At 40.2% G+C, this 23,153-nt stretch overlaps 1 protein-coding gene across 1 annotated transcript in view; it reads left to right on the forward strand.

Annotated features, from left to right (window-relative positions):
• The window catches only part of TTLL11 (tubulin tyrosine ligase-like family, member 11), a 47,847-nt gene that overhangs the window by 19,681 nt on the left and 5,013 nt on the right, over nt 1–23,153 (forward strand). The window contains exons 3-6 of the mRNA XM_009998938.1: nt 415–548; nt 6,116–6,685; nt 7,294–7,389; nt 7,923–8,041. Coding sequence (XP_009997240.1) covers nt 415–548; nt 6,116–6,685; nt 7,294–7,389; nt 7,923–8,041 — 919 coding nt within the window. The remainder of the gene's footprint in view (nt 1–414; nt 549–6,115; nt 6,686–7,293; nt 7,390–7,922; nt 8,042–23,153) is intronic.

Genomic DNA, 23,153 nt, shown 5'->3' on the forward strand with positions numbered 1-23,153 from the left:
TGCTAACATATACCCAGTCCCTGCTGATGTAGTTACTTAAGTGCTAAGTAAATGCAAAGGGGCCGTTGATACTTAAACATTTTTACCTATTCCTGGAACAACAGCAGGTCAGGGCACTAATTTGGGATTATGGCAAAGACAGTAGTTACTACTTGACTAAAACTTTCCGTCTTTTATTTTGAACTGTATTTTTTATATTTTTTTCCTAACATGATACAGTAATACTCACAATATGACACTTGCCAGGAAAATGCTACAAATTTGTTGTCAATTTTTTAAATTTTAAAAGCTTTGTTGAAAACAACGACTAAAGTAGCTACCAGAAAGGTGTGTCATGACATAACAATTTACCTTTAGGATAAGACTTGAGTCCAGTTTTCATACCACTTGTAAGCATTGTCTGTTCTTCCCCAGGCATGACAGAGATGGTACGTAAGATCACCCTGAGCCGGGCTGTGCGGACCATGCAGGATCTGTTTCCTCTTGAGTATAACTTCTATCCTCGATCCTGGATCCTGCCAGAAGAATTTCCCCTCTTTGTGGATGAGGTTAGATTACTTTTACTCTCAGAACAGTATAACTTGTTGGATATTGTTGCCATGGCATTCTTTATTTTTTTTAATACTTGTCAGATTATTTATAATCACACTTGGGTGCTGTGCTTGACATCTTTTTCAGTTTGCCTGAGATCAGTCATAAGATAGAATAATAGAATAATTTAAGTTGGAAAAAAACTTCAAGATCATCAAGCCCAACCTTTAACCTACTCTATGTTCACCCCTAAATCATATCCCCAAGCACCACATCTGTACAACTTTTAAACACATCCAGGGATGAAAGCAAGAAGCTAGATGAAAGATGTATATATCCAGATGTATAACAGAAAACAAAAAAAACCCTCAAACAGAAATAAAACACTTGATGCATTTCTTGAAATCCTGTTTGCATATCTAGAAGAACTGACATGGATATTCTTAAAATCATAGAATGGTGAAGGTTGGAAGGGACCTTAAAGATCATCAGGTTCCAACCCCCCTGCTATGAGCAGGGACACCTCCCACCAGACAAGGCTGCACAAGCCTCATCCAACCTGGCATTGAACACCTCCAGGGATTGGATATCAACAACCTCCATGGGCAACCTGTTCCAGCACCTTCCTACTCATGCTGGAGTATTTTTTCCTGATGTCTAACCTAAATCTCCCCTCTTCAAGTTTAAAACCATCACTCCTTGTCCTATCACTGCCCTCTCTGGTGAAAAGCCCCTCCCCAGCTTTCCTGGAGCTCCTTCAGATACTGGAAGATGCTCTAAGGTCTTCCTGGAGCCTTCTCTTCTCCAAACGTCGTTTGGATGAACTGCTTTTTGTTACTTATGTTCTAGAATAAACTTAAAAACAATTCTACTTCTCTGCAATGCCAGAAGAGATGTCTCAAAATGAAGCATGGTAGAACTGTGACCTTTCTCTTCATATTCTACTGAGTTTGAAAGGGCTGAGGAGGCTCCAGTACAGTGGTGTGTGACTGGTTCCTCACCAGCCCCATTGTCACTGAAATCTTTTTAGTCCATCCTGCCCCTTGTAACCAAATTCTTCAAACCAGCATTTGTACTTGTTAGATACACTCACATCTTCCTGAGTAATTGTTTGCATCTCTTGTCAGACCATTGCTTTGTTTAAATACTCAGAATGAAATAAAATTCCATTCTTCCTGGGCTATTAAAAAATATTTTTTTAAATATTGTGTTTGTTTTAAATCCTGTCTGACTTGCCCAGTGCAGCCTTGTATTCTACGGTGTCCCCTGCTTGGAAAAGTGAGATAAAAAAGTATGGACTTTAGACTTCTCTACTGTGGTACTTTTTTTTGGATAATTAGCATATCCACAATCTGATTAAATCTATGAACATCTTTCAATATTCACTCTTCAGGTGTGCTGGGTCAGTGCTGTGGTACTGCTAGAAGCAGTAAAAGTGAGCAAAATCCCAACAGTGCCTCAGCCTTGTTGCTTTAGATGTGAGACCCTATTCGTAAAAGGAGTGTAAATTACCCAATCCATTCAGCAATGACAAGTACAGAAGTGCAAATAAGTTGAAAGTAAACGTTCCAAACGGTGCACTGGGCTTGCAGGCAGGACTCCTGGGGAATGGTGCCTGTCTGGCTCCGGAGGGTGTGGGCTGTCCCTGAGGTGACACGGTGGGGCTGTCCCCCAGGTGTCAGGGTGTGGGGTGTGACACGGTGGGGCTGTCCCTCAGGTGTCAGGGTGTGGGGTGTGACACGGTGGGGCTTTCCCTCGGGTGGCAGCCTGGCCCCGCACACTGGCAGCAGGTGGCACTGCACATAAATGCTTCTCTGGTTGAACTGTTGCTGGAGTGAAAACGAGCCGGTTTTTGTTCCAAGAATAACAGATGTCCAGTAACACACTCCTAGGAGTTTCCTTTGCATATGTTCTTCCATCTGTGTTTGAGAAAAGCATAGTTCTTGTTATCAAACATTGTATTTTATGTTGTTAGAGTTTATGTTCTACTTAAACACAGGTTTGTAATGTAACCACTCCAAAGCCAGAAAAATACAAACCAAAACATTCCAAGTCCACTGTGAACCCTAAATTAGGGTTCAGAACACTTTTCATTTGCAGTTTCATGAGTTCTCAGTAGGAGCTCCCCAGTCTTGTCTGTTTGTTCTTACATGGTTTGGTTTGCTTGACAGTCAAGGGACCCTAATGCAGCTGGAAATGTCAGATCTCTGAGGCTCATTTTGCAGCTCATTCCCAAGCAGGTTCCAAACAGCACATGTGATGCCTGCCTGTTGGAACAGGCATCCACCTGCATATGTGACTGTGTGTGCATTTATCTGAGCAAAAGAGCATTTGGCTATCTCCAGTGCTGCTGGAAGGAAAGCTCCCTGTTGTGGGCTGCAGCTGCTCAGCATGGAGCTCCAGATGGGTTGTGCTGAAACCTGCCTTGCTGGACCTTTGCTGTTAGTGGTGTTCCAGCCCTCTAGGGCACAGTTAATTACCACAGGTCACATTTGGTGTCACTGCAGGGACAGGTTAGACATGAGAAGATGGTTTGATGCTGTTTGTAGTGCAGGATTTTGTTGCAAAGAGCTGGGCTGAGAAATTAACACCACTGAAATTTTGCCTCTACTAGAAATTATCACTGAAAGAAGAAACTCCTTGAGAATTTTAATCTGCCCCTCCTGAAGCACTACAGCATTTCCAAACACTTTCTTTCTCAAATAGTGCTACTATGCCTCGGTTCTGCAGACGTGATCATGAACTTCTATCATACATCTGTATCAATAAATTATTGATGTGCTGTCAGCTTTTCCCTTGTCCCTTAATCCAGGTAGAAAACACTGCAGCTAATGTCATATTAATTAGCCAGTAATCAATGGGAGAGCCACACTCCTGAGTTTGTTCTGGATTAGCTTCATGTTGGGAAATACTATGGGAACTACCATTTTCTTGGAGTCATTAGTATGAAACTGAAATGGTGACAGGTATTTTTAACAAAGGCTTAAAGGTTAATTCTACTAAGTAAATAAATATTTAGCTCTTTTCGATACTCACCTATTTTTTACCTTCTAAAGTGCTCTGTAGTAACATGGCACTGAAGCAGATGTTCTGGATGAGCAGATCTCTCAGGTGCTACAGTAATCACCCCTTTACTAACAGAGAAGAATCTGTTAGAATCTGTGTGAACTTCTTTCTAATAGGAAATTCCAATCTCTGAAAAGTAACTAGCTTGAGATTCAAGCCAGGGCCTTGATTACTCTCATACTGCCTTCTCTGTGTTGTCTGTGAGGGTGATGAATAGCCCTAGAATTATTAATTTTTAATAAGAATCTAATTTGGACAGTCTAATTTCTTGCACAGCATATTTTTGGTAGTTTAATCAGTTTTTCAACTTTTTGATACCTCTTAGGCATAGATGTGAATATTCTAGTCTTTGTGCTGTCAGATCTTACAGCTCATTATATGCATTTTTTTCAGAACACTATTCATTCAGCCTGAGTTCCCTCATGAAAGGCAAACCTGCAACTGGATCAGACTTTCTACCATTAGTATCATACCCTTCTCTTGCTGTTGACTATAAATGGTTAATATGTTTTTAAAGATAATTTCCTTCTGTCAAACTAAGTCCACAGATCTATCTCATTTCATTTGAAGTAATTTTCCTACATTACTGAGTTTTCTAAGTCTGGACAAGCCTCTTCATGAGGAGAATTTGGAATAATATAGTTGAGTGGATTGTGGAGAATTTGAAGATGACTGTCAGCAATTTCCCTCAAGATCAAGATTCCATCTACTTTCTTCAAGCTGCTGAAAACCAGACTGACTCTGGATTACTATTCCACTTTTCCCCACTCTCCTATCTTCATCTGCCATGTGTGAGTTTTAATGGCATGGAAGACCTGAGTATTATCCAGGCCTTCTAGTCCATCAAACAATAGGCTAGAAAATGACTGAGAAAAGTATTTCCTTTCCAGCTAAATGGAATGAGTTAAGCATGAGCTCTGTTAAACCAATGCTCATTAAAATGCAGGACTTCAGAAGCAGGTTGCTATTGCATCTTTAACAACAGTCCCCAGAAAATGTTACCTTTCTGAAAAGGTGCTGCAGCAGCAGAGCAGAAGTAGCCTGAGGTGGGAACAACAGATGTGGGAATGGGAGGCAGGTTGCCCTGGCTGGTTTTGCAGAGGTTCCTTAGTAGTTTCTGTCCTAGCAGACCATGGTTGGCACTTTGTGCCTACAACTGGAATCATAGTGTAGTATGTTTAGTCCTGGAGCTTTAGGATTAACCATTTTTTTTCTGGGATTCTGACTTGAACAACGTGTGAACCAGAGAGGCTCCTCTGGTGTGCAGAGTAATGTCACCTCAGGGGAAGATTACTCTTGAGTGGTAAAAAGAGTAGGGCACAAATCCTGCTTTCCTTCTTTGTGTATCTAGGCCTGCTTATCTACTTGGACCTATTTATCCACATGCTGTTTATGTAAGCCTGGTCTGCATGGTGCCGTTTCATCCTTCAAAGGGACTGTTTTGGAGGAGAATCTTTCATTAAGGTAGTGCAACACTTTAGCTGCATTCCTGGTCAGGGTTCCCTGTGCCAGTGCTGTGAAGAGGTTCATAAGCTACAGTCCTCCAGCATCTCTTCTTTGAAACATGGGTTTTATAGTTGCATTTTTATAAACTTCAATTTGTGCTCTAACAATTTATTTCCTCCTAAATATTTACAAATGCAGTGCTACTATATTTACACCTGTGAATATATGCACGTAAATACACACATGGACTTTATCTACATGCAGAGACCAGTGATGGAGCTGAGGGAGCTACAGAGCCTTCCTCACTAGGGTTCTGTTGCTTTACCATGAGCTTAAAGGGCTGCCAATGTGGGTAATGTGGCAGTTCATTTCCCACTGGTTGCTCAGTCCTTGATCTCCAAACCAGTTGCAAATTAATACCAGTTTCCTTAGGTTTTCTTTTTGTTCTTGGCATGTGCCCGTTGGATCAATACATTCATACGCCACTTATTTAGTAAGATTTGGGTATGTGTGTAATATCAGATATTGTATGTGACTCAGTATTCCCTAGTTTTACTAATGCTGGGTAGTGATTGTGAAAAATATTCAGTGGTGGAAAAAGGTATCAGTGCCAAATTTTTACTTTATCTTTCCTTTTCCCAGTATTGTGTGTCTGCATTTATACGTCAATAAATAAGGTGCCTTCCCTTAAGTTAATGATTATCTTTGTCAGTAGCTGCTCAAAATGCAGCATGAAAGTTTAACTTGGCAGTTTCACGCACATTAGTGACTAACGCAGTGGACCCCATGAGATATGCAGCTTTTCATCTGGGAAATTGATATATAACATTAGAAAGAAGTAACTGGAATCCTTTACACGGTGCCTCGTTAAATCAAATGACCTTTTATCTGCACTAGTAACTTCCTACTCATTTTTCGTTTGTGCTTGTTAGGACTATTTATCTTCTACATTTTTTGCAAGGTATTTATGACTACAGTGTTGTCATCATGTTATTTTTGTTTATGAATGCAGTTTGTTGGCTTTCCTAGTATCAACCCTTCTTCTCCCCCAGTGTAATTCTTTTCCTTCTAGGTTCGTATGATGAAAGACAGTGATCCATCCTGGAAGCCCACTTTTATTGTAAAGCCTGATGGAGGGTGCCAAGGGGATGGAATCTACCTCATTAAAGACCCAAGTGACATTAGGCTGACGGGAGGTGTCCGACCAGCTGTGGTCCAGGAATATATCTGCAAACCGCTGCTTGTCGACAAACTGAAATTTGACATTCGTCTTTATGTCTTACTGAAATCTTTAGAGCCCTTAGAAATTTATATAGCCAAAGATGGACTTTCTAGATTTTGTACAGAGCCCTATCAAGAACCCACTCTAAAAAATTTGCACCAGGTTTTTATGCACTTAACTAACTATTCACTCAATATCCATAGCGGGAACTTTGTCCATTCTGACAATGCAAACACTGGCAGCAAAAGGACTTTTTCAAGCATCCTGTGCAGACTGTCTTCCAGAGGAGCTGATGTCAAAAAGCTGTGGTCAGATATTATTTCACTGGTGATTAAAACAATTATTGCACTGACGCCAGAACTGAAAGTTTACTATCAGTCTGACATACCAGCAGGAAAGCCTGGGCCAACTTGCTTCCAGGTAGGTTGGCATTTCTGCCAGGAATGTAATTATTTCTATGCATGGATTAATTTTCTGGATGCTTAATTTCTTTTCTAAAAGCTTTCTCTAATTATCTTGCTGATCACTGGTTTTGGCTGTAGTGCAACCACTGAGCAGTGCAACTTGGGGCATGCATCTCCTGAGCTCAGAGCTTAGGTTCTCCTCACTCAAGTTTTTCCTTACAAATCTGGTTCCTCACCTATGTTACTACTTGCTGTAAACATCTATGGAGAATTGTCAGTGGGTGTCAATTATTAGTAGCAGTATTAACTCCAGTTTCCATCTTCTAGATGTTACAACTATGAAGTTTTGCAGCTTCTTGATGCAGCTATGATGGCAATTGGAAGGTCCACCTGTCCTAGGTGCTAAGGCTCTACGTTGTAGATGCAGTATTTAGAGACCGGGGTAGTGTGGAAGTTGCCATTAGTGTCAAAGACAAGTGGTTTCAGTAATTATTTAGCAATACAACATATTTCTGTTATTTCTCTTTTGTCCCTGAAATGTTTCTTCCTCCTGAGCGTTGACGTGGGGATGACCACGCTGTGAGGAGAGTGGAAGTAACACATTACTTGTTTTGTTATGCACAGATTCTAGGGTTTGACATTCTCCTGATGAAAAACTTGAAGCCCATGTTACTAGAAGTAAATGCAAACCCCAGCATGAGGATAGAACATGAGCAAGAGGTAAGACCCCTCAATGTGACAGTGAGATTGGAATTAAATTGTTTAGGTTTGGTTTTCTGGTCTTTTTTCCTGTTTGAAAGATGAAAGCTGTCTGCTAATATGAAACCTCCAAGCTTCTCTGTAATTTTCTGCTTTGAAATCACTGCTAATCTTATACACTTGAAAAATGACTTATTGGAATGGTGAAACCTCTCCATCATCTTTGCCATAAATACATTTATTCATCATCCCCTGCAGTTGATTTAATTGTATTTAGAGGGTTACTAATAATTTTTTTCATGTTTGTATACATAATGCGAGTGGTAACATTGGCAACAATCTTTTTTAAATATTTGAGTTTACTAGAGAAACTTGCCAATTTTTTTTTAATATTATACTGAAAATGTTCAGCTGTTTTTGTATCCTTTAAGAAGTATTTCGTGATCTGTCATTGTACACTTAAACCATACATGACATGCACGAAGTCTGAGCAAATGTGGAATAAATAATCCTTAGCTCTGTGCTTAATAATTGTATCCCTTTGTCATTTCAAGCTTTCTCCTGGAGTATTTGAAAATGTCCCAAGCCCTGTTGATGAAGAAGTGAAAGTTGCTGTTATCAGAGACACTCTCCGGCTGGTAGACCCTCAGAAAAAAAAGAGAAAGGATATCCAGTAAGTGCTGACTTTCCTTCTTCTTGCATCTGTGCCTTGCAGTAATTATGAATTTTACAAATAATTTTCCCCAGTGATGCTTGTTAATTCAGGACAATGAGTTTTGGACTGTCTGTGTGACTCCTTTTACATCCACAGTGTTAACTCTCTTGAAAAAACTGGTAGGACATGAATTGGTGGTGTGGTACGGAGAGAGTGTTAATTTGCTTTAAAGCCACAAATTGCTCTGAATGAACTTCCCCATTGGAGCTGGAAAGGGCGAATGTTGTGTTTAGAAGTGGCTTCCTTGAGAAGAAGCAGTTACAGCTGTGAGCTGGAAGTGAGAGGGACTGCCTGAAGCAGCTTGCACAGAAATGCTTGTGGTGGAATCAGGCTGAGAGAAAGAATATCTTCTTTTTTGAAACACTTTGTTTTAAGCATTTCCATGGAGACATGAAAGGGAGGTTTTTTGGGTTTTTTTTGCCCCTTGGAATTCTTGCTTACAGACCTGCCTGCACTTGCAGTGTCACTGTTGGGCTTCTCTTGGTACCTGGTGGCAAGCTTAAATGTGTTATTCATGCCCTATTATGATTTCAAGGGCAAACTACCTGTCCTTGCGTAGACAGAGTTCCATGAGCAAGACATGACTGCTAATACTTTAAGTTCTGTATTTCTGTAATACTATTATAAGACCAAACTTCTTTTAGAGGATGTGCCCCACATAGAGGCTGCTGTGGTCAGAGTGTCTTGCAATCTGTACTGTGTGTTGCCTGTATTTGTCCTTCACCCTTAAGATTACTTCAATGCACAGAGCTGAAAAAGATAAATTTTAACCTGTAATTATGTAGTAATGTTTTCTTTTTTTAATGTTGAAGTTATGTCAGGCATTCATTAACTACATATTAGATATGGAAAAAAGGCAAATGATAATTGCACATAAATTTCCGGAGAGCACTGGCATGTGTGGAACACTCATTCAAGTGAGGATTTCTCTCTGGTGCATTTTGAGTACTACATAATTTATAACAGGATTAGTTGGTGATGAGATAAAACCATTGGCTCTTCACGGCAAGAATCCTGCAGCTTTTGTTCAGGATAATCTGGTTAACAGCACATCTTGTTGATAAATATCTGTGTGTCTTCACCACGAGTCAGTCCTACTGCTTGCTACAAAGGGCAAGATTTGGGTCACTTTTCCTGTGGACATACAGCAGCTGCCCACCCAGTCAGCTGAGATTTACCCCTTTAGGACAAGAGGAAATGAGGTCAAGTTGAGCCAGGGGAGGTTCAAATTGGATAGAAGGAAAAATTTCTTCACTGAAAGAGTGGTGAGGCCTTGGAACAGGCTGCCCAGGGAGGTGGTGGAGGTACCATCCCTGGAGGTAGATGTGGTTCTTCAGGAGATGGTTTAGTGGTCATGGGGATGTAGGGCTGATGGTTGGACTTGGTAATCTTGAAGGTCTTTTCCAACCTGAATGATTCTATGATTCTTCTTCCAAGTACTTTTGGTGGGACTTCTTCAGAGAGACATGATCTTAATGTGAGCTTCAAGTCAAGGACCTCATCCTGGTCACTAATGGAGTTTTGCACCAAAGTAAAAGCACTGGAGAGAAGAACTGAGCACCGCTTGCTTTTGCCTCACCTTCATTAGCAGAGGTTTTTTCCCTTTGTCTCCTGCCCCTCACTCATTCCAGCACATTTCAGCAGTTCTAACGTGTGCTCCCATGTCCCCCCTCCAAACCCCCCCACCATTAACTGTAGGGAGATTGTGTCATTCCTCTGCTTGCAGGACAAAAATAACAACTCATAATCGACCAGAGATAGAAAGCTGCTCAGGAGTCACCTCCACTGTCATACTTCTGCTAGTCTAATTGCACCTGGCAGCAGGAAAAGCAAGATTTGGCCTGTTAATAGAAAAAACAAAATAATCTGAAAGAATTCCTCTGCTGACAGCTGACCAGCAGCAAACATTGCAGAGCCTAGTTGTGATGGTAATTAGGTAATGGACATTAATTCAAGTAAAGTTTTAACGATATATGAGTTTGAACACAAGGGAAATACTGAGAAGTCTGAGCTGTATCTCAGGTAAATATTCTGCTGTGAAGATGGATTTGATTTCCTTCTAATTATCTCCCAGATTAAAATAAATGAAGCATCTAAGTGAAAGTGAGTTTTAGAAGTCATCCTGAAGTACTTAATTATTAGGAAAGATTAATAGCTCAGAATTTATTTTAGTTTAATTTTTCCTCATCTTTATGGAGTTTTGATTATTTTTTCCCTCCCTCCTTTCATGTGACACACAACAGTGAAATGTAAGTTGAATAAAATCAGCTTGTCATGCCATACAGATCTCTTAATTTTTCCAACACAGTTTCAGCCTTTATATGCACCAGATCATTGTATCATCAGGAACTTTTCTTCTGGAATGAGAATCTAAAGTTAAAAAAAGCTGGGGAAATGTGGAGTTATTTTTTACTTAATATCCTCAGAGCATCATGTAGAGCAGGTTGCATGTGTCCCTTTGTTGGCCTGGGAAGGGATCAGAGTGTGCATTTTATCCAAGACATTTTACCCAGTAGGCACCATGGTCAGAAAGCCTGGCTGTGCCTGACTTGGAGTGAAATCCTTGTCATGTAAGTAGGTCAAGGTGAGGGGTTGAACTGTGCTTTATGATATTTCTACAAAGAAACTTGCATAAAGCTTGTATAGGATTAAATTTGCTCTGGATTTTCTTTCTTGCAGCAGAGGTGCTGATCACAGCGTGCTGAAGGTAGAAGACTTGCTAGGTGGGACAGGGCTTTATGCAACCTGGTCTAGTGGGAGGTGTCCCTGTCCTTGCAGGGGGGTTGGAACTTAGATGATCTTCTAGGTCCCTTCCAACCCAAACCATTCAATGATTCTAAGACTTCAGCTAAAGGAAATTTGTACAGTTAAATGAATGGTCTAATGACACTGAACAACATTTGAAGTAAATCAATGTTACTTATGTAAACAGCAGTTTAATTAAGATAATCATTGATGCAAATCATTGTTGATGCTGTGCCTCCAACAGGAAACATTTTAAAAAGCTTAGCAAAATTCTACTTTTTGTGCCAAATTTTGAATCTTTATGGTAGTAAAATGTTTTGGTTTCATTGTTTATTTAATTATTAGCAATGTATTCTTTCTGAAATTGCAGTAGATGTGAGGAGGGAAAAGGACTCTGTCTTGTGTGCAAATCCTCTCTGTTCTCCACTGATGTGAGATGGAAACTGTTGGATTGGTAGTGTCATTGCAAGCTGTGTCATATGGAGCAGGTCTGCTCTGAATGGCTTTGGAAGATCATTTATATCACCTCATCAGTGCTAATGACCTGCTTTCCTGTCCTATCAGAAATATTTGTGCCCTAGTCTGTTAATGCTAATTAATCCAGAGATAATAAGAGACTTCTTTGTATTTTTGTTGCTGTTGTTTATTTAGTGTCTCTTCCCTATACATCCTTAGTTTCTTGCTTATTTCCAGACAGAAACGAAGCTTTTTATTCTTTTGACAAAGAAATCATAGTAATATGATGTGTTTGTCATTAGAATTATGAGTTGCTCGTGGAATAATAAAATGCTAGAGATGATGAAGGTGCAGCCCTGTAAGTAATATAATTACTTTTATTCAGCACTGAAATAGCCATTGACAGAAGAAAAAGAATTGAAACACTTTGAAAATGAAATGTAGTTTAATCTATGGCTGTTATAAAACCCAACAAATTTATTGTGCCCACTAAAATGAGTGGCTTTCTTTTCTTACCTCTTATGGCATTGCTGTTTCATTGCTAGTTTATCTTTTCTTGAGTGCTATTCTCTGTTAGTACCACTTCAGTCTTCTGTTGGAATTCAGCCTTGAAATTTATTTATGATGATCCGATTATTTTTTTCTTCTTTTTAAAATATGTCAGGTATGATTCTCTCCTCTGGAGTCTGTGGCTCTAGCAAATGTCAAATATGATGAACTAATTTTCTGAGCAGGAGGAGCCCCAATGTGAGGTGTCTCACGTTTTTGCCAGATCAGCAGCAAATACTGGCTTAATGTCATTGTTCAGAGAGCACCCTGTAAATATTAATGTGTGTCACTTTGACTTTTCTCCTCTCAGTGTTGTGTAGTTAGGTAGAAAGTCTATTTGAGGTTTTGTAGGGCTTACTGCACAAAATGTTAATTTTTCCTACTGTCTGGATTATACATCTTTCTCGCTTTAAATGTTTCCTTTCTCTGATAGAGCACAAAATTAATAGTTTCTGGGAGGTGAATATGTGATCTGCATTAAATTAATGCTGTTAAATTAACTCCTGTTTCGTATTTATGTACTTTGTCCTTCAATGTAACATGTTGCAGTGGCAGCTTCTTCAGGAAGGTGTTTCCTGCTGTGTTAGTGACCAATGGGTCTAACCTTGTCCACTGACTGGAAGAGGAATGTGGGTCTTGACTTAAGTAGGCCTTTCAGTAATGTTTCTCTTTTGTATGTTTCAAAGACAATTTCCAAATCCTCATGCTATTCTGAATTTCTTGATATTGAGGAGCAATTTTGTACTTCCTTAAAGAAGGAAAAAGAAGGTGGAAGTCACCTGTGTGGCTCTATTGCATTCATTTTCCAATATTTTTATTATTTTTTTTTTAATTTTTTTGTCAGTTTATTCAATTTCATAATCTCCACTGATGTCATAAAATATGAAAAAATAGAAATATGAAAATATACTGTGCAAAAAAGTCTCCTAGGTTTTGATGATGGTACAGTCATTTTTGCTGTTGATTGCTGCGTTTATCTCACTAACCATGGTGTGAGGTTATCCTTGTGTGACCAGGGTGGTTTGCAAGGGTCAGAACTCGGTGCATAAAAACCTGGAGAGACTGAGCAGGAGAACAGTGGTGTTGCAGCTACTGCTGATCAGAAAACAAGGGCTGTTCTGCAGGGAAGTGTCTTTGCTTCCCCATCCCTTGCTCCATGGAGTTCTGCAGGGTTTGCTCTGCAGGGGCTCATTTCTCAGGCTCCTCAGTGCCTTTTGCATTGTATGGGGTGAGTTTAGTGCTTATAAAAACAAGGATGCAATAACCCTAGCTATGGTAGTACCAGTGGTTTGGTTTCCATTTGCTAATTGCCTGGATGAGCTGGCTGCTCGAGTGCTGGGCTGTCACTTGGAAGTCTGGTCAGGTTTTCAGCTATTCAAATGCTTCTCAAGCACCACCTCTTTATTCCAAGCCTTATTTCTGCTCCAGAGTGTATGAAGTCATATGTGTGGCTTTCTTGGGATTGATCTTTCTGCTCTGGTTCATTTTGGAGGCTGACACAATTTTTTTCTCCATCAGTCAAAATGACCCAACATTCATATTCAGGATCATTCTGCCCAAGCCCTTTGAAAGCAGATTGAATTAGACCCTTTCTCTTTCCTGGAGGGCTTTTTGGTTTATTCCTTCATCAGGCAATCTGCCAACTTCAGTATCAATTCTTGTCTGTTACGTTAGCCCATGTGGCTTTTGATGAGTTAGACATGTGAGGGGGACTTCTACATGTGATGTTTGTCAGTGTTACTTCAGTTCAGATTAGTGAAACGTTAACTTTGTTTTTCTGTAGTTGGAAAGTATTTATTTCTCCTGCTATTGCTCATCCTGCTTAGGAAGAACTCGCCTCAACTACTCTGTTCAGTTTTGTGAAACAAATGTTAGAGGTGCCTTATCTTTGCTCTCTGTTCTTGCTTTTCCAATTATTTATCTGCTTCATCCTTAAGAGTTTTTAACCTTTCTCCTATTGATTGGGACAGACCCTGCTGGAAGTTCTACAGACTGTATGTGAGTCATCCCTCTATGTCTCATGAAGAAGGGAAGGATCTGTTAGCTCTTAGCTCCCAGTAATTCTACTTTGGTTTTAAGAGGCACTTAGAGGCTACAACAACAGAAAATAAAATACCAAGTGCAGGACAATGGCAATAATCAGAATGTGCTGTAGAAATGACATTGAGGGGCCACTGGAAGTGCTTAGAATGTATTAAGCAAGGCAGCTGATGACAGGCCCAGTTCATTAAAAAAATTTAATGGACAAGAATTGATACGGGTTGCAGAATTTTAAAAGCTTTCATTTTCAGCACTGTGAAATTAACTGCTCCAAACCCATCGTGTGCTTCTGCAGTAATTGGCATGTGCAGTGCCCCAGCTCTGCTCTGAGCCCAGCGCTGGGATTATGTTACCAAATAGCGAGTAGAGACTGGTTTGTCCAATTAGAGTTGGATCACAATGTTTTGAGATGCAGCTAATCTAATTACATCTTTATTAACATCTCCTTTCTTTTTGTTCTCTAAAATTTCTAGCGAGCAATAGAGGAAGGGTGAAAATAAGCTGAGCAATGTGACCTGTCAAAAGCATCTCCATAAAAGCTGAACTTCCCAAACACCCTGATGTCTCAAAACGTGCTGCAGCAATTGCATCTCTTAGAGTCTCACACTGCATTACATTTTAAGTTGATCATTAAGAAGTCTCATTGCTTTCTTTTCTCTTATGATGATTTTTAAATGAAAAGAAAAACTGTGATAAAATGCAGAGACAAGGAAGGTTTTATCAGAATATGCCACTTTCATCTACTGTTTGTAGGTGTCCTGGTTTGAGCCAGGATAAAGCCAATTTTTCTTTTTACTGATTTTTTTTTCCTTCAGTAAGCTTTCTTGTAGCTAGCAACAGTGTGTTCTGCTAGGCTGATAAGACAGTGGAATGTTTTTCTAACTACTGAGGCTTCAAGGCCGCACCTGCACTCTGCCGGCTCAGACACTATGGGGAGATCTGTGACCCCCCCGTAGGAGGCTGAGTTAGATGGACAGCAAAATTGGCCAAAGATATTCCATTCCATATATCTACGTAAGCTCAGAGGAAGGTCAGAGATCACAGGAGACAACTTCCTTCCTTCTTCTTCTCCCCTTCTCTTCGGTCCATGGCCGGTGTCCAGGGAGGACTCTGTTCATCTATCATCGTCGACCCTCAGGCTTGATCTCTCGTGACCCCCATAACTCTCTGCTTTCTCCAGCAGCAGCTTCGGGATTCCTCGGGACTCTTCCCAGTTCAGGGAAGTGCTGTGGGAGTTGCTGGGGTGGGGGGAGGTGAGAGGCTTTTGCCCATTCCTGAACATATCTGTACATAATTGTATATATTTTCTTGTATGATTCATTAGTGTTTTAATTAAAGCTGTGCAGTTTAGTTTTCAATCCAGCCAAGTCTCTCTCTTTTTCTCTCTCTCCTTCCCTACCTGGGTTGGGGGGAGGGGGGATCGAGAGCATTGTTGTCGGACCTGAGTCAAACTGTGACAGTAGGGCAGCCACAAAAGTTGCTGTGATGCTCAAGGTTTGCCCAAGAAGGAGGGAGGTGAGGAATGAAGCTGGGTGGCTGCTTCTTCTTCCACATGGGACAGCTGGATGTGGACTAAATCCATCTTTGGATTCAGTTATTTGATTAGAGATTATAAGTAGAGTCTTAATGACAGTAGATTCTGACTTAAGGCTTGCTGTGCTTTGCATCCCTCATGACCAGCAGCCCTGAGCAGGACACGAGGGGTCCCAATGACTCCTGTGAGCCACAGTCCCAAACCAGCCCTTCCAGCCTCCCCCTCAGCTGAGGGCAGGGGGGTTGGAGCTCCTTTGGTGTGGGCCCCTGCTCTGACTGCATGCTGACAAAGTAGGCTTCTTGGGGGCTGTTTTGGGTTGTTTTTTTAAACGTTAACTCATCAATACCTCAAAGCATGCCAGGGAGATTTGTTCCATCCAGATGTTGCTGGATCCAGCATTTGCTGATGGCAAACTTCAGCTTCTACAGGAATATGTGATTTGTTGGGACAAGGTTGAGAATTGTATCTTTCCCTGGCAAGCTGTTTACTTTTGAAGACTTTTACTTCTGAGTATAGGGTAAAAGCAAGCATTTGTTTTGCTAGGATTTGGTCTGAAGTAGGCATGGTATCAGAAATGAAGGGAAAATGGAGATTTATCTATTTTTTTGCAGGAGCTTTATTATTCTCATCAATTTCAAGCCATCAGGAGGTTTCAGATACTGCCCATAATGAGTCTGAATATTAGCTCATAAGCCTATCTAAGAGCTGTTTGTTTCTACCTCCGTTAACACTCACGCAATAATGGCAAGGGAGTGCAAAGCAGGCTTTTAAGGGACAGTAAAATTAAGTGCTTGGGATTTTGGCTTGACTTAAGCACAGTCACTGAGCAGAAAAATAACATTGTTCCTCTTCCAGATATCCTTCAGGTGTCAGTTCTGCAGGATCCTGGTTTTATTACATCAATCACAAGCAGCTTAAGGCTTCCAAAAACATAGTCACAGACAGATGTTGAGCCTGTCTGGGGATTAGAAATATCCTCTTCCATTAAGTATAAATTAAGTTAATCACCAGGTATGAAAGATAAGCAGCATAAACATCATTCCCTGAAGCTTTCATTAAAATTAAAATTCTATTTAAAACTGGGCTCGTATTTTCTGTGACTTGATCCCCTTTCAAAGATATTATATCTACTGTAAATTTTTTCAATGACAGAGTGACAGAAATTAATGTATTTGGGGCAGTGATGTTCTCTATAATTTAACTTCTGCTGCTAGTCATGTTTGAGCAGGAGAGATGATTGGCTTATTTTTAAGTAATAATTGGTTTCTAGTCTCTGAAAAATTTAGAAATCACTAGAGCTGCCAAGCACCCAGTTGCCAGAAAACAAAAGCATAAAGCCCCACGACTTAACAGCAGTGTGACATCAGGTGGTGTTTTGTCTGTGTAGAATTCACATGCTTTAGTAGGAGGATTATTCCTGATGAAATGCAGTTGCACTGCTGCTTCCTGCTCCACTGGGTGACAGGGAAAGCTCCTTTTCTTCCCTCCCAGAACCATGACTGCTTTCTAAGAATGATTTCCACGTGGGGAGAAATACCATGGGCTTTAGGGTTGTTTTTTTCTGTACTACTGTAAGACACTTGGTGGTCTATTTAATGTTGGTTTCAATGTATTATCAGGCTTTACGACTAGTTTGCCTTTGCAAATCTATTTTTTAAGGCAAACTTTTCTAAAGAAACAAAGGAAAGGGGAGAAATAAGGAGGTGTCAAAGTACCTTAAAAGCAATTAGTGAGCACAAATAAGTCTCCTGGGAATAATTAAAATTACCTCTACAAAAAAATAAAGTATTTGGGACCATATTTAATGATCTTTGTTCTGTAATAATTTTGTGCTAGAGTGGAACAAAGTGTTTTCATGCAGGCTTTGCATTGCTTACCCATTAGATCCTTATAGTGATGCCATATTTTCTGCAGCTCTCAGGTGGATGAGAGGTAATAGCACAAACATTCATTACTTCTCTTACATTCAAAGAATTAAATCTTTAGCTAACACAGACTGATATTCCCATTATTCTTAGGAAGTTGGAAATAAAGGATCTCAATAATTAGGAAATAAATATTTTTTCAGCACATTGCACCTCAGTCTCCTCAAATGTATTTCCTCACTTTAATGATTTAAACTACATATTAGGGAGTGCTGTAGAAATAAAACTCAAGCTCCAGGGTGACTGTTACATTCAGCTGGATGTTTATCCCAGGTGTGCAGTGTACTTTGTGCCTCCCAGTGAGGTCTCCTCTCTCTGGGGTGCTGCTGTACGGATTCCTGGATCATCTGGGAAGGTGGGAGTTTAAGGGAATAGATTTAACCGCAGTTTTGGAAATCAGGCTTATGGGGTTGAGTTTTAGTTTAAAATATGAGGGAATTAACTCAGCTTTTACGTGAGCTTGTCTCAGGTGTCAAGTTTGAAGTGGAGGCTCCAGTCTCCTCTGCCTGTGACATGTAAATGTCAGTAATATTCTCATCATTGCTTTGTGTCCTTGGTGTGGAGCAAGTCAGGACCCACATGAAGTTTCTACATCTTGGAAATGTGCTAACAAAATGATAAGGCAGCAGACCTTCTGAGCCCTCTGCTTTCTTTCAATAGCTATTTAATCTTTAATGAGAAGTGATGTTTTTGCAATAAATCTACCCCATCTGAAGAGATAGTGAGCCATCCTCAGCAAGGGGACTGGGGAGCTCAGAGGAGGGTATGAGGTGACCAACCAACACCCATGGGGAGGAACTGGACACCCACATCTGCTCTGCTGGCTGCTCACAGCCTGCAGGGGCTTCTTCAAGAAGATGATAAATTATTTTGGTTTTGTTAAGCAAATGGCAAGGCTATGGAATAAATTTTTAACTTGTCCTTGGGTTCTCCTGCAACATGTTTGCCAGCTCCCAGAAACAAGCTGGGTGTGCTCCATGCCCCTGCCAGGGGGAAGGCAGTGTTAGGCCTTGCAGGTGCAGGCAAAGCTGGACAAGGCCATGCTCACAATAAGGGGAAGAGTAGGGTGATATAACTGTTTTCTTCCTCTAACAGAGAGATGGATTATTTTTTTTTGGAGAGATGGAAATTCTCACTGCTTTCAGCACCTTCTGCTTCCAGGAGGCAGGGCAGCTGCTGCATTTTCAAAATGTATTTTGGATGATGTGCTGGGTGATAGTTTCTGCCAACAGCATGGTGATTATCAATCCTTGTTTTTAGTGTGATGGATTCTGCTCTTTGAAATACAGACCCTTTACTGTGATTGCTTTGACTGCCTCAAACCATTCTCAAAGTGTTGAATCAACTGTATGTAAGAGCAATAATGTTTCTAGCATAACTTCAAAAATCTCTTTAAGTCTGTGGGTTTTAATATTCCTTTAATACTTTTATCTTTGTGCAACTTTATTACTATTTTGAAGGGAGGAAATGCTGGGGCTATTGATGTGTTTTACTTTGCCAGAGGGTGAAGTGGAGATGAATATTCAGTTTCTTCAAGTGAAACTCACAAGTGGCCAGTAGAAAACAAAAGATGCTCATTATTCACTCAACACGCAGCCAAACTGGCACTTCTTGCTGTCATGTTCTGTGAGTGCTGGCAGTCTCTGTGTTTTAATAAAAGTAATGGGATTAGTTCACAAAAGAAAATTCCTGAATGGTTATAATCAGAGACACTGCTCTGGCTTTGACTTCCTGCTTCTTGAACCACTTCCAGTCTGAACACAAACGTGTTTCATACTTACACACCCCAGTAACAAACATGGTTGGGAGGTCCATATTCTGTAGTGATAAAGGGGTGGATGTAAAGATTTGTCATGCAAAATATTCTCTGCTTTTAACTATGTTAACATAATCTTTGCTTTGAGAATAGAGGCTCAGCTGGGAATAATTATAGCTTCAGAATCCAGAACATAGTATTTTCTTTTATTACGTAAGCAGTTGTCAGTTGATACCAAAATTGCTTAATTTATTCTGCTAGCAATGCCCTAAATGTTAAATATATCGAGTGAGCATTCTTAGAAATATTAATATTGCCATTCTTACCCAATTTTACTCTGAACTTGAAACCTACGTTTTATATACAAGTACACAAAATGCTGCAAATTTTGAAGCCTTTAATTAGTAGTTGCAAATTTGTTTGTCCCTTATCCACTTGTATTTGCATAAAGATTGAGGCCAGTTGGAATGAAAGGGATAAAACCTAGATGGAGGAAACATTAATAAATTAATAATCATGTATGAAAGATAAGTAGCCTTAGATGTCATTTCCATAAGCTTTATTAAAGTAGAAATTATTTTTTTAAGATGCAGTTAATATTTTCTCCACAGTTGATAATTTCTAAAGAGAGATCTGTCCATGAGGTGCAGTATTAGAGAAATTAATGGATCGAGGTCAGACATTAGTATGTAAATTAAGCTTTGCTGTTATTCTGGATGGCAACAGCAACATTACCTTGTGTTTGACCTTTCATTCATTTAGCCTGACTCAGCTGTGTCAGTCAAAACTATTAATCCTAAGGAGCAGAGTTAAAGTGCAGGGCTCAGCTTTCTTCTCCTCCCCTTGCCTGCTGGAAAGCCCCTGGGAGCAGAGCTCCTGGAGGGACCCTGGGCATGTTCTCTGCAGGTTTCCTGCAGCATTCTGGAGTTCCTGGTCCCTTCCCCACAGCTCTGCTGCAGCACTTATCCACGGGGATTTTGCAAGGTTTTCAGGGAGACCAGGGCCAAGTTCCAGAGCCCTGTGTGTTGTACCCAGGCTGCAAGGGGAAGCTGGTAACTCGGTGTGTAAGATGATTCTTGGAAGTCACTTTCTGGAGTAAGAAAGGACTGGGTGGTTTAAGTGTGTAGTAGTTCTCAGCAGCATTTCAATAGCAACATTACAAGGAGGTGCTTCTGTGTTGTCCAATTGACTGATGAGTAGTGGTGGATTGGAGGTGGAAATCCCCTACCCATTGTCAGTGTTGGCCTGTGAGCTGTATTCCTGCTTTTTGGAAGCTGTGCTGCCAGTGCCTGCCCTGCTGTGGCTGCCTGACCCTGGGGACTTGTCATCCTGCTGCCCCTGATGGGGTGGCCCTGGCAGATGGCAGTGGGACACAGAAGGAAATGCAATGGTGCATTGCAAGCCAGTGCAATTTCTCTAGTGCTGGGGCAAAAAATATGTTGAGCTGCTTCATGGCAAAAATGTGCAGATGACAGTAAAATTCTTCTTTTTATAGGCACCAAGTCTGGCTGTAATAACCTGGCTAGGCAGTTTTTCTTAATTAGTTGTGTTGAAACCACATTGAGATTGGGTGCATACAAGTGTGTTGAATAGATCTACAGAGAATAAACTTTTATTGGAGTACTGTCTGTGGTAGCAGTGGAGAATTATACTCTGAATATAATCAGTGGAAATGCTTGCAGTTCAGCTGAGCGTGCAGAACAGAAAAGTCAATGTATCAATTCAGTTTTACAGACATGGACAAGCTCTTGTGCAGGTTTGCTCCAGCAAGTCTTGTTTTTATTAACAGCACAAAGTATAACTTTCACTTTAATTCAGATTAGATTATCAAGTTAATTAAGCTATAGTGCTTTAGGAAAGGAAAAAATCTTGCAGGGGGGAAGCAAAAGAGTGAAAACAAATTGAACTTTATAAAAGCAATAACTGGTAAAATCAAATTAAGAAGGATATTCTCTTTTGTTTTGTTTTTTTAGCTCTGAAGCTGATCCCTTTAACAGTCTCTTCAGTATTTTCCATAAAAAATAGTCTCAGAATTTCCTCAGCTTGGCTTGCATCTTTTAAAAGCTTTATTTTTTTAACTGAAAACATGAATGATGAATGAATAACACACAATCCAAAGCACTCTTGAATTTAGAATGAGAGAAGGTTCGGGGCTCCCATGCGTCGTTAAAACAAGAGTTGTGTTACAAACAACAGAACCTTCTCTCCTGCTGAGTACACAGTTTCACATTTGGTCAACTGGCTGAAGATTTAATTTTTAGATTAATGAACAGGCCTTTTAAGATTAAAAATAGAGACCTGTGTGCTCCTTGTTTCTTGGCTGGACCTGCTCTGCCGCCTTTGGCAGCCAGAGGGTTACTCGATGGCCCTGAAACCACCACCCGATCTGACATGAGAAAGAACGGAATGAATAATTTATTATGTTAAGCTTTACTTAACTAAGGACAAAAATAACATTTTTCTACTTTGCTTTCTGCAGCAGAGAGGAACGTTACCCAAGCACTGCCTAAGATGTTGACTTATATTTTAAAGACTTTCTGTCTCAAAAAATGATAACATTTAGATACTTGGCATTGACCTGCTGCCAGCTGAAGGTAACATCTGGAGGTGTGAATGAGTTCAGAGGCTAGACTCAAGCTGAAAACTTGGCCCCAAAAGTGTATTTTAGAAATTAGATATTGCAATTTAGTTCATACTAATTAAAACTTTAAGGTTTTTTGCAATTCTTACTTTTTTTCCCCTGTAGGGGCCCTCTGTCTCCCAGTTGCTGTACCTTTATTTGCACTCATGCTAGAAGTTAAAAGTCAACCTTTGAAGTTTTCTGTACCAGAAGGGGACATGGTGTGGCAATGGATTCTTGTCTACCAGGGAAATTCAGGACAAAAGGGAGTCTGCAAATCCCATGGGGATATTTGGTGTGGATGGCTGCGAGGGGGCTGGGGGCTCTGCTGCCTTTTGCAGTCAAAGTTGGAAGATGCAGATTTACTGTAAATTGGACTTAAACACGTTTCCAGGGCTGTGGGTGGGCGATAACCATGGTGATTGTTACCCTCTGCTGGAACAGGACTTTCTAAAGGGCACTGCTTAGGAACACAATAGATAAATGTAGGAAAAACACTGATTTTTTTAGTACCTAGTGTGAATTATTCGTGATGATGGGCACTTTGAAAAATGACTGGAAAGAGAATGAAAACCTACTTATGCTTAGTGCGTGCCAAATAATTGCCATCAGTTATCAGACTTTCTGAACTTAAAGAGAATAGCAATCTTTAATTTTATCTAGATATGTCAAACACAGAAAAGAAGTAAAAATATGTCATGCTGAACAAACATGTAGCATTTGTTTCGGAGCACCATTATCTCCATCAGCTTTCTTGAGGGAATTTGGCAGCAACAATGAAGATGAAATAATGTATTCTGACAGTATGCACAGAGGATTGGAAGAAAAAATAATGGGATTGCCCAGAAATTGTCTTCTGAATAGAGCCAGTGCATTTATGTGAACCATATTGCTTCTGAATGCATTGTTAGAATTCCTGCTTTGCAAATATATCTTGCTGTAGTTTTTGTTCCTTACTTCTCAAGGAAGGTAAAGGCTTCTAATCATTATTGGAAAATAAGTTTAGTCTTAGATTATTGCAATCTCTAAACATTTCCCATTGAATGTTCCATGAAATTCCATGAGACTTATCTTTTTCCTACATACCTGAATTTGTTTGATGCTGATAGTAACTGCACATTGGTGTTATCTCGTGGTTCCTTGTTTGTGGGAAGATGTGGGCCTGTGAGCTCCTGAAGACCTTTTGAAAGGAATATGGATATTCAAAGCATCACAAGGAACCTGCACTGAGAAAAACTGTTCCTTTGTTATGGGGTGGGGGAAGGATGATATGTGTGGCTTTGAATGTTCAACTATGTGGATTAAAAAAAAATAATCTGCCATTTTAGAAAAAAAAATAAATTACTCCATTACTTTTTAAAGCGATTTAAGGAGCACTGGTTAGGAGAAGGAAAAGTGAGAGGTTTGGGTTATCAGGCACCTATTCTTGGGGTGATAAACCCCAG

Source organism: Chaetura pelagica, unplaced genomic scaffold, assembly GCF_000747805.2.
Source record: "Chaetura pelagica isolate M959 unplaced genomic scaffold, ChaPel_1.0 scaffold405, whole genome shotgun sequence".
Lineage (NCBI taxonomy): Eukaryota > Metazoa > Chordata > Aves > Apodiformes > Apodidae > Chaetura > Chaetura pelagica.